The sequence below is a fragment of the Apteryx rowi genome, unplaced genomic scaffold, assembly GCF_003343035.1.
Source record: "Apteryx rowi isolate R43461 unplaced genomic scaffold, aptRow1 scaffold_68, whole genome shotgun sequence".
Classification (NCBI taxonomy): Eukaryota; Metazoa; Chordata; class Aves; order Apterygiformes; family Apterygidae; genus Apteryx; species Apteryx rowi.
In genome coordinates this window covers 2,925,150-2,936,953 of record NW_020450960.1, presented here as the reverse complement: position 1 = coordinate 2,936,953, position 11,804 = coordinate 2,925,150, and the positions used below count along the sequence as shown (strand labels likewise).

At 50.6% G+C, this 11,804-nt stretch overlaps 1 protein-coding gene across 5 annotated transcripts in view; it reads right to left on the bottom strand.

The window, feature by feature from the left end:
- Window positions 1-2,484: 2,484 nt before the first annotated feature.
- Window positions 2,485-11,804, bottom strand: part of TMEM39B (transmembrane protein 39B) — a 17,790-nt gene continuing 8,470 nt past the window's right edge. For 2 of the 5 annotated variants that reach the window (XM_026085910.1, XM_026085911.1), the window contains exons 3-11: window positions 10,477-10,591; window positions 9,468-9,676; window positions 7,327-7,546; window positions 6,948-7,031; window positions 6,116-6,270; window positions 4,954-5,290; window positions 3,871-4,058; window positions 3,252-3,372; window positions 2,485-2,860 (exon numbers count right to left, since the gene is read on the bottom strand). In XM_026085910.1, coding sequence (XP_025941695.1) covers window positions 2,624-2,860; window positions 3,252-3,372; window positions 3,871-4,058; window positions 4,954-5,290; window positions 6,116-6,270; window positions 6,948-7,031; window positions 7,327-7,546; window positions 9,468-9,595 — 1,470 coding nt within the window. In that variant the 5' untranslated portion in view covers window positions 9,596-9,676; window positions 10,477-10,591 and the 3' untranslated portion in view covers window positions 2,485-2,623. Of the gene's footprint in view, window positions 2,861-3,251; window positions 3,373-3,870; window positions 4,059-4,953; window positions 5,291-6,115; window positions 6,271-6,947; window positions 7,032-7,326; window positions 7,547-9,467; window positions 9,677-10,476; window positions 11,783-11,804 lie in introns of those variants that run through there. The other 3 variants (XM_026085909.1, XM_026085912.1, XM_026085913.1) reach the window with 3 other exon arrangements.

Genomic DNA, 11,804 nt, shown 5'->3' with positions numbered 1-11,804 from the left:
CTGGAAATAAATCAGCGCTCGGCTGTTGCTGTGGAAACAGCCAGCGGCTTGGCGCTTCGTTAAGCGCCGCGCAGCCGGGGAGGCTGACGAGGGGCGCCCGGGGGTGCCGGGCGGGCTGGGTGCTGCCCGGGGACGGCACCCTCCTCTCCCGGGGCGGCCGCAGCCGTGCCCGGCGGTGCGGGGCCACTGGTGCAGCGAGCGGCCGGGTCTCTGCGCCCGGCCGTGCCCCCTCCCCGAGCGGGGCCGGCCCCGGCAGCGCCGGCGGGCTCCAAGAAGGGCTCCTGCCTCCGCGGTGCAAGGCTCCTCCGGGGGAAAAACACGTCTATCGGATATTTAATCTCTGGGCTAAGACCTTTCTTATTTCATTTGCAATAATCTTGCTGGGGCAGATGGTGCTCCCGTGGCCTAGATAGCCGGCGGGAGCTCCCCGAGCTGCAGCGGCCGCCCCGGGCACGGCACGGCCCCGGTGAGGGGTCCGGCTGCGCCGAGGGGTCCGGCCACCCTGGGCAGGGACCGGGCGCCCCGTGGGGCTGGCCATGGGGCACGGGCCGGGGGTCTGCGCTGCGGGGGCACGAGGAGGGGCCCCCCCCGCCGTGCTGGGGAGCCTGGTGCCAGCCCTGGTGCAGCACGGCCGTGGCGACCAACGTCCCCGCACGGGGGGGGACACAGATCCCGGTTGTCCCTGAGAACTGGGGTGTTTGGGAGCAGGGAGGAGGAGGAGGAGGAGGAGGGGGAGGAAGCAGGCCACAAAGCAACCCCGGGACTGGTGCTGCTGCACGGCGAGGCCGGACAACAAGGGGCGTCTGGTGGGGTGTGCGGTGCCGGAGCGCGCCGGAGCGTGCCGGAGCGCGCCGGAGCTCGCTGGAGGCGCCATCTCGCGGCAGCGGGGCCGGAGCTGGAACAAAGGCCTGGATGCGGCCATGGTGCCGGCCACGGCCACGCGGAGCCAGCCGGGATCCGGCCACGGCCGCGCGGAGCCAGCCGGGATCTGGCCGCAGCCTCCGTGGCCTGAGKGCTGCTTCCCCCCCAAAACGCCCCGAAGCGGGCAGAGCCGAGCCSTAGCCCGGCTCCAGCGGGGGACGAGGTGGTGGCATCTGTTTTGGCCCCAAAGGCCAGCGCGTGGCTCTGTGTGGTTTTTCCCAAGTAGAGCAATTGGGCTAATAAATGCTACTGCCTTGTTCTGTGCCTGTTTTTCCCTTTTTTCTCTCCAGAAAAGCCCCCTGGCTGGTGCGTGACCGTGGCCAGGGAGGAGCGCTCCGGCCGAGGGGCCGCGCAGGGCTGCCTGCGTGGGGACGTTACAACCCCCTTCCTTTTCGTCTGGTAAGGGAGCTGGCAGGTCCCTCTGCCAAACCGGGGTGTCCCCTCTCCCAGCCCTGAGTCACCCTGACTGAGGCAGAGCTCCTTCCTCCTCCTCCTCCTCCTCCTCCTCCTCCTCCTCGGTGATGTCACCCCTCACTCATCCCCGAGACCACGGGATGCCTCAGCCCTGGCCAGACCTGAAGGGCAGGTTGGGCAGGAGAGGCAGCAAGGTGAAAAAAAACCCAACCYGCTTCATAAAAGGCAAAGAAGGAGGCGGTGAGAGCTGCCCTTCCGCGGCAGGTCACTTCACGCCACCGTAGATGACGGTTTTGACACACAACGTAACCCGCCCAGGCGGTTCAGCAAAGGATGTGCCAAGGTCTCCGCGGAGGGAGAGGTTTGTTTTCAAAGATTCTGAGCRGGAGCAGAGGGGCTCAGCTGAGATTAATGATTCGAGACATCTTTAACTGCTTCTGGGGCGGGATAATTTCTTTAAGCTGTTGCTGAAAGATTTCTCCTGTTGGTCTCTGTCATCTCTGATAAGCATGTGACATCTAAGAGTAAAGCGCACAACAGAAATTCATAGCAATGGGCTTATTAAATGTATATATGTATATATCTTGGTAGGAGCCAGAACAACAGCTGTTCTCAGGAACCCAGCTCCTTGGAGCAGTGGGGGAACAGGACTGCCACTCCCCTGTGATTGGGAAGTGGAGGAGCAGGTAGTGTCCTGCCCCTTCCCTGTGCAACGGTCTGGGGTTTTTACCTAGACTGTATCTTAGGGGTTGAGCTCAAATTATTTAGGGTCCCTGCTGCCTCCTTTTTGAGTCGAGATACAGACCCCTCATGTGAACACCGCCTGGGGGCTAAACTCATCGCAACCCCCAGAGCAAGGGGTTGAAGCAGTTCTGGTGCAAGGAGGTTCTTCCGAGTCCCAGCAAGAAAGAGGATCAGGACTCATGGGTCACTTATAAATGGACTCAAAGGGGAAGTTGTGAGCTTTAACATACCTGTAATTTCTCATCTTCCCACTCACTGCCAGCTGGAGCTCTGACTTCAGCAAGAGAAACAGTATTTGTACCTCTCAAAACTAAGCACCRTTGTTAATAAATTGCTCCTCTCAAATACAAACAGGAGGAAGCCTTCTCATGGGATTTTACCAGACAACAAACACACAAACAACTGTTGGGAGTAAAAAAATATGTTTTTTCCTTTTAATTACATCAGTTATCAAAGAAAAAAAGCAGTGGTAACAAAAATACAAAGCTCTGAGGGTTTCTTGTTTTGTTTGTTTTGTAATAAGCTGAGCATCAGTGCAATTGTTTTAATTTAACTTCTGCTCCGAGTCTCTGCTGGCAGAATATGAGTAGGCTTTGCCCAGCACCAGCCGGTCACGCAGCAGCTTGAAGAAGGCGTAGTAATTGCTGAAGAGGATCAGAGCCAGTGAGATAGTCTGGTGCCACTTCTCTGAGGAAATCAGTGAGTAAAGCTGGTAGAAGATGACGGCCCCTTCCAGCAGAATTAGGATGTTGAGGATTCTTAGTGGCTTGCTGAAAAAGAACTGTAGAAGAGAGACCACGGTAAGGCACTGAGTGAAGTCAGGCCCTTCTAGAGGCGTTCTCGACAGGACACGGGAAACAGAAGCCTGTGAGGTGACCCACCAAGACTCCCCTCTGGAGACACAACGTTACCTGTGAACGGCTCTGGACAGAGGCCCAGTCTGCATGGGTCAGAGTCACCCTGCTGGCAGCATTGAAGGGAGATGTAGGACTAGCGTTAAACACAGTACCGAACCCAGCCTGATCCACTGCCCTCTGGTATATCCCCTGGGCAGCTCTCATGCTCAGAGAGCCACCTCTTGCAGACATGGACTCTAAGGTGTTCAAGGCAAACGGACCGTAATCCCGCCAGACTGCTAAAACTAAACTCCCAGAAAGAAAATGTGATCTTACATGAAAGCGGAAGTGTGAGACGTCTGATGGTACAGCCACATTGTAATGACCCACAGCTTTGTACACATTTTTGCTGTGTTTCACTAACACTCCCTGGGGCCACATGCACTCCTCTGTCCACCTGCAGCAGAAAACAAGCAGAGTTTTCTTAATTCTACCTCCACAGCTGGAGACAGGGGTTAAAGAGGTCTACTTGCATTCCCACCATCAGGGAGGATAATGTACGAGCTGCTTCCGGAGTGTTTTCCGTAGTAGTAAGCTGTGGTCATTTGTGAGGGCAGAGTTTGGTCCACTGAGGCGTGTAACTAAGGCAGTGACAAACTGCAGTTATCTATGGCCAGAAGCAGCAGGCATCTTGCCAAAAAATGGATCTGCTTGCCACACTTTGAAGTGGACAGTACGGATATTGTCTGTATGCTGTCAGATGTGTCAGCTGGCAACTCTGCTTTCATTTCTCTTTCTTTCTTTTCTTTTTTAAGCAACAACAGGAAGAAGAGAGATGGCTGGAAAGCTGACTGCCCACTGAGCTCCTCATCCAGCCTCTGCTCAAGCCAGCTTGCCAATGGGCACACGAGCTAAGAGAAACCTCCAGCCCTAGCCCCAGGAGAGAGATCCTTACTGATGCTGTAGCACATTGGAGCAGAGGGCTGGATCGACCTTCTGCCAGCAGCCCAGGTGTGCTGCAGCTTTATGGAGCAGGTCACAGTAGCGAGCAGGTAAGAGGTACTGCATCAAAATCACAGACGTGCTGATGGAAACCAGAAGGAAGAGCTCACACGACCAGCGTTTGTCATAGTACTGAGTGTTCTGTGGGGGGACAAGAAGAATGTGTGACAATGTGTTTGGACAGCCTCACCTAACAAAACCATCAAAACACACAGCACTCAGACAGGTAAAATGGGGGCTTTTCACATAGCTATTAATCCTGCTTGAAAAAGGAGCGCCCACATAGGATGGCTGCTGTACAACTCCTGAACACACCATGGTGAAACATTTATGCTATCATCATCCATCAGCAAAACTGGGGAAATAGCTCCTTCTGCCCTGATGCTCTTAGCTCAGTTGATGATGGGTGAGAACATCAGATCCTCAGAGGAAGGGGATTTGGGCTCGTCCCTGAGGTCTGACAGATTTACTGTAAGACATTTGTCTCACTGCACAATGTACTACGAAACTAAATAAAACAGCTAAGAATCCTAATAAAATCTGTCCTCTTTTGTGTTGCCTTCCTTATTAAAGTCAATCCTCTTCTTGTCCTGGAGCTCTGCCCTCACAGAAGATCAGTGTATGAAGGACTAGTCACACTGGAGTCCTTTAGCTCCATGGGGAGGTGGGAGGAAGACACTGCTCCCTAATAGATGGATGCACATTCTCATGAACAGTCAGAATACAAGCTTTACCAGGACAATATTGTCCTCTGTTGTCTGGAATTTAAGCAAAGTTAAACCTAAATCTTTTTGCTTGTTACTTTTTACAAGGCCTCTAAATTGGTTTGACTAATAAAGCTGCCTGCACACACAGACCAGGCCTCTGACTAACTTCTCCCACATTCCGGCTAAGCAAGAAGTGAGAACCAGACATTTTCCATAACCCCGCGTCCTCCTCTCCTAGGGACTCAGAATGCTCCCTAGCCAGTCCCACGCCGGGAGGAGCGGTGTGAAGCATGCGCAGTGCTGCAAAAGCGGCGGCTGCCCTCACTCACCTTCACAAACCAGACTGGCACAAAGGCCACGTAGTAAGCACTGAGCATGGAGCTCACCAGCACCTCTTTCATCCGCCAGTTAAAGTCCATTTTCAGGTATTCCACCTCATTGCGGATGAGATCTGGGGAGAGGCAGCAGGCATGAGTGGGCATGGCCTCCATGCCGTACATTTGTCGAGTGTGCTGCTTCCAGGTTTCCTTTAAGACAGTCAGGTAGTCTCTGCTCCTGGAGTTCACCTCCCCTGTCTCTCTGGGTCCAATGTTGGCCACCTGGGAGAAGAGGCCTGTCTTCCGAAAGTCACAGTTCAGCTGAAGGAAGGGAATGTACATGCCAAACCTGGAGCAGCAAAAGCACAGAAGGTTGGTTACTTCCTTATTAGCATGTAACGCCTTTGCTGGTAGTACACATTACCATCTCATATGCCCTCCCAAATGGCATTTGGTACCTATATAAACTCCAGAAAAGAACACCTAGAACACACCACAAGTTACACTTTCCAAACATCAAATTGCAGCCTTAACCAGACCCCCTTTGATACTGTATGGACTCTAGAAGGGCACAACAAAGATGTGTGGGTGATATTCATGTCAGCAACAGGCCAAGCAGTGCCTCCAGTCTCTAGCTTTCCTCCTTCTTTGGTCTGCTTGATCCCTTGCACATCATCTATTTACGTAAGATCACCCTCAGATCTCCCTCAGTCTCAGATCTTTATGAGATGCTTCCTCCTGCATCTTCCAGAGGGAAGGGAGCAATTCCACTACTTGACTGGAAGTAGAACTGGCTTCCTTATGTTGGTTAACATAAAGCAGGGAGGGTGTTTGTTTGATCCACTCCATTGGGCAGAGGTACCTAAGGACTAAGGTAAACTGAAGAAATGGGTTCTTTGTATACCATGAGAAAGGCAGGCAATCCTTTCCAGAGGTTATGAGCAATCTAAGAACTACAATTAACACTTTTATTAAAGCTGAAACACAGGTAAATGGTAAAGATATGCCCTGAGACCAAGAGGAGATGTGACATAGCAAGGAGGGAACGGGTTGTTTAAGTTTTGTTACTGGGAAATTGAGTGCTTATTTACTTCAAGCTTCCTTGCATCTGAGTAACACCAGTACACTGAAGCAACATTAGAAATCACACACAAATGAAAGGGGAGATACTTACGGGTAACACAGGAACAGGAGATTAAGGAAAGAGTAGGTTCTGAAGAGGTGAATTATTGATCGACACAAACTCCAGCCTGTGCCAGTGAGAACAGCAAACCGAGTGATCACCAGGAAAATAGAGCGTGGCAGGGATACTTTGCCACTCTGTGAAGCCTGCCGGGAGAGAAGAAGAAGCAGGGCAGAAGGAAGACTAATTCACTCTTCCTCCAGAAAGCAAATAGGAAATGAGCAGCTTCAGTCTGAAAAATCAGTCTCATATGCATGAAGAAAGAGCTAGTAGAAGGCTTTGTTTGAGTGCCGCCATAAAGGAGAGGCCTCCTTCAGACTGGATTCTCCAAAGCCCAGGGCCAGGGTTGTGGCCTTTTCCCTCAAGCTGGAATGAGGAGAGCTCTCATGTTAAGCTCTAGTAATTATCTGCATGACCAGTCCACTCTCCAGGACCTGCTCACCACAGAAAGCTTCTGCAGTCAGCAGAAACCGAACTAGATTAATTTCTCCTTGCAGAAAGCTAGAGAGAATAGAAAGCTCAGAGAACAAAAAAAAGAGCCAAATACTGTTCTTTGCAAGGAAGAAAGCGAAATGACTACAGTCTAGATGAGACAGTAATTCAGAAACAAACAAAAGGACAGTGAGAGTCATGACCAATGGTTTGAGATACTCATCTCTGTACACTGTTCTTCTGTTCAGAAACCATGCCTAGGTTTCTGATCTGAACATAACACAAAGTTCTTTAGAAAAGGACAGAATAGTTTGAAACTGCAAAAGGGACACACAGTTTTGCATTCACTTGAGAGGAAAGAATGGTTCCGAGATCCACTCGGGGACTTTACCTCCTTCACAATAGCACCAATCAGCCGGCGTGCCAGGACGATTGTTGTCACTGTCAGCACGTTGAAGTCAATAAGATGAAAATTCTGCAGTGACAAAAAGAACATGATTCCATTTTCCATCAGGCAGCAGAAAAACACAACTGACAGAGAAGTTCCCCAAATTATGCTTTTCTCCTTGGGCTCTCTCTTCCAAGACCAGGAGAAGAATGCCAAGCAGACAGCTAGTGCCCAAAATTTGCCAGATGAGAATCACACGAGCAACCCTGCAGGACTGTGGAGTTGCATGCATTTTGCATAAAATAGAGATAATAGAAGCCTTCACGGCCCAAGAGAGAGTCCCTGAATGGGGCCAAGACAGCAGTCGTCCTTTGGTGCTTACCAGTGACGTGTGCGAAGGTGGATGGGAAGGTGGGTACCACCACACAGTTTTGTAGATGTTGATGTAGTGGACAAATAGAGCAATGAGATGACAGAAGAAGAGCTGAAGTTCAAACAGCACACTCCTCTCCACAGGCAGCTCTGGGATCTTACAGTGCCGGAGGGGAACGACTGTCTGAGTTGCCAGTGGTGGGCTGGAAAGGCCTGTACCTGAACCGCTCCTAGCAAGGTAAACCAAAAGCCAGCAGTCACTTCCCTGAGATAAATGTAACACTGTCCTCCAGCCCACATACTCAGATTGTAGAGGTAGGTGGCTCTAATACTGACTGAAAAACTTAAGCTAACTAAAATCGTCAATGACTGCCACAAACCAACAGCGTCAGCACCCTGAGGATGTCTAGAACGACTGTTGCAGGCAGATGTGAGCAGGAATTTGCTCAGGGAAAGCAATATTTGGAACTAGGCCAGTTGACAGCACCAGGTAATTTGATATTAAATCCCCTGTTTTGAGTCAGGTTCAAAAGTCATGGCTGTGTCGTGCTGTCCGATGGGCAACCAGTGGTCTTTTTAATTAATTGCAAGTGTTTAGGCCTCGAGTTGCTATTTACATTTCTAAGAGTGCTTGAACGTGAAATAGAGAGCAATTAAACACAAGCCCTTTCTCATTCTTCAACTTCTATTCAACTATGGAGGAAAAACAAGTTTAGTCAGAGGTGTGTATTCCTGTGTGAGCACGCACACAATTCCAGACACCCACCCTTTTAATCAAAGGGAAGGGAGTTAATATGCACTAGATATATCTCCCCTGATTTGCAATCCCTAAATAACAATAGTCAAAGGAATCTGGGTGCGGGTTTCAAAGAAACTACAGAGCATTAGGTACCAAACTCCTACTGAAAATCCCAAAACAAAACCACAAAAGTCTTGGAGTGTGACTGCAGGAAAACCTCTAGCCCAGGGATGGACACAGGCAGGTCTAACCAGGCTTTTTAAAATACAAGCCTGACAGCCTCAAATAAGGCATGTGTGATGACTTAGGAACCTGAACTTTCTCTCTGTAATCCCCAGATTGCAAAGTTCACAGGACTGATTTGGCTTCTTGTACTGAATAAATCTGCCAATAAACTCTGTTCTTGTACACTGGTCCTCCAGAAAGGCTTTAAATATAGATACAAGGCCCTTTCTGCTCTGAGCAGACACACAAGATCTAAGGGTCTTTTTCAAGAGCAGAATTCACAAATTTCCCCCTCAGCAATATCACATGGGGACACATCCCCTCCATCACTGAAGGCTTCCTGCGCATCAAGGCTCCCATAGGCATAAAGAGCACCGAGCACTTTGGAACTCCTCAGCCTGAACTGTATTTAAGTCGTTGGTATCAGATGGTATGGCTACAAGAACAAATTACTTGGAGGTAAGCTGGGGTGTGGATTTGTACTACATTAGCTACTTTGCRATAAGTACCTTTGTGCATGCTCTCACAGCAAAGTATGTACAAGGTGGATTGCCCCACTCTCAGTGGTCTTGCACTAACTTGTTTGAGTAACCATATCCATATAAATTTCTTGGCCTAGGGCCATAAGCAGGGAGTATGTTAAGACAGATCTAACACTTTCCATATAGAGAGTTCATAATGCACCTCCTGCTTACGCAGCTATGTGTGCCTGTCGGTGCACTACTTCTCTTTCCTCCTCTCTACCTCAGAAGCAGAAATGCAACCGACCCTCTAGACTAGAATCTGACAAAGTGCAGCCTACGCATCACCTGACCTAGCCAAACTCTACCCAGAAACACCTAACCTGACATACACTTTGGGGCACAGCAGATACAACCACCAGAGTTCTGGAGTCAGGCTTTGGATGAAAATTTGTCTCTATTCTTACTTTCCACGCAATGGTTGGCAAAGGCTTTTGAACACTCCCAGAAGTCTGCTATGGTCAAATCAAGCACTTAACAGTTGCAGGTAAATTAGAACCACCTCTCCGAATTACAACACGTAGCATGGACATTATCACATATGACGAAAAGGATTTCAGCTAGACACCAGGAGTCAGTGTGAGATGGGAAGATACAGTCTGGCCTCATGCCTGCTTCAGAAAGGAGGTGCTGACCCAGCTTAGGTACAAAGAGATTTGGGCTTACCTGGTGCGTGAGCGCACACCCGTGACAGAGGAACTCGTGGAATGGCTGGAGCCGCCAGCGGCCCCAGGTTCACAGAGAGGATTTCGGCAGTAGGATGTCCGGTTAGGGCCCCGCCTTCCCCCTGCCATAACAACAAAGGGTTCGGAGGGTTGTTCCTCGAGGTGGCTTCTCTACTGTTCGCTGTGTGATTATTTCTTCAGTCCTTAAAACTGGAAAGAAGAGATTTATAATTATGGCTTATCTGCTTACCACACAGCTGCCGACCAGCCGTGACCGACGAGTCACGCTGTTAGCTTGCAGCAAAAAGCAGAATAATGCAACTTTGCTTAACCCTTTCCACTATGGGCTAAGCTAAGCTACATCTCCTCCCGTCTTTGCCACAGGCTATAGATGCGGCCTCAGATAGTTACTGACGCTCCTATGACATGCAGCAGCTTGTTAAGGTGCTATGAATTGTTTGAGAGTCTAAAGCCTAATGTATGCAGGCTTCGAACGAGCAGAAAGCAGCTCTTCATGCTTCTCTCCCAACCCAAGGCAATTTACAAGGAATTTAATCTGCATCCCTGTGGTGTTATACCTATTTCATAGGCAGAGCAATACACTTACAGAGATGTTAAACAATTTGCCCAAAGGGTTCAATAAACTGGGGATATTATCTAGGTCCCCTTTTGCCCAATTTTGTGCTGGATTCAAAAATTCACAGCTCTTTTAAAGAGCTGCAAAAGCAAGCAAGTTGGCTCACATCTTCTTTGCTCCTTTAAGTGGGAAAAAAACACTGTAGCATTTTTAGGGCATTTGTTGTTGTTGTTGTTGTGTGTTTGCATGGCACGGAGCTCAATGGCACATTAGCCCACAGTTAAATTTTGTAGGTCTTGCTTGCCACAGTGTAAACAACAATAATAATCCCAAAGTTTTAAAAACCTCCTTGTTATTATGTATAAGAAATCTGGATTCTGTCTACATTAGAAGAATCTATACAACTTAAAGAAAGAATAGGATGATAATATACCATTTACCAGAAGTGAAGTCTGAGCTATGAAGAAACTTGGATCAGGCCACATCGACTGCTAAAATTCCTTTTTTTGTTTGTTAATTTCCAGTCTGCATCACTCGGCAATTAGCATCTAGAATAAAGAAACTTTGCTAAAGGTTTAAAACTGCCCTCAAACAATTTTTAAAGCTTCCACTAAGTTCCAGAGTCCCCCCCAGAACAGTTATACTAGTCCTGGACACCAAGGTGCAGGATGCACCTGGGGCTAAACCCAGGAAGAAAAGATAGCTCCAGGGATGGGTGCCATCGCACAGGCCAGCGGGGCACAGAGATGCCTATAGCACAGGGGGGAGGAAGAAGTGTGAGGGGTACGGAGTGAAGAGCAGAAACCCAAGTATAAGGCATGGCACAGCAGAGTCCTTGTGAGCCAGGGACACGGAGCAACTGCAAGTGACACCAGGGAATAGGARGGGCTGTGCACAGGGGGCCCCATGGGACAGGACACGAGGACTGCGCGAGGGGCACCAGATGGACAGGGCACTGCCGGGGCAGGTGAAGGCAGTGGGTTTGGGCCCCARTGCAAGAAAGGCACTGGGGAGTGTGGGGCAAGAGCTGGGGAGCTGAGGGGGTCTGGGGGGCACGCTGGGTGACTATAGATGCTATAGGAGCTCTGGGAGCTCAGGCAGGGGCTCTGAGGGGGCAGTGGGGGCTCTGAGGCCAGGGGCTATAGGCACAGGGGCGCAGACCAGGGTCTATAGGGGAGCAAGCAGGGCCCACATAAGCTCTGGGCGGTGCAGGCAGGGACTATAGGAGAGAAATGTGAATTCTGGGGGCACAAGTGGGGACTGTGGGAGAGGAATGGGGGCTCTAGGCACTCTGAGGGAGCAGTGTCAGCTGTAAGAGCCCTAGGGGTGTAGACTGGTGCTATAATGGCGCAATGGGGGCTATAGGGGCTACAAGGGCTCTGTAGCTGCAGGCCGGGGCTATGGTGGAGCTGTGGGGACTCTGGGGACTGTAGGGGAGTAATGAGAGCTATAGGAGCGCTATGGAGGCTGTGGGAACACAGACCAGTGCTAGAGGAGTGCAAYGGGGCTCGGGGGACTCTATAGGAGCTGTAAGAAAGCTATAGGGGAACATCAGGGGCGCTGGAGATTACAGGGGGGCTATGGGCGAGCCGTAGGGGTGCTATAGGGGCTGCAGGAACGCAGACCGGGGCTCGCGGGGGGACGCTGTCGGGGCTGCAAGGGCAACAGGGGCCGTAGGGGCGCAATGGAGGCTCTAGGGGAGCAGCGGGGGCTGTGTTGGGGCCGTAAGGGAGCTGCGGGGCGCGCACCGGGGCCGCAGGG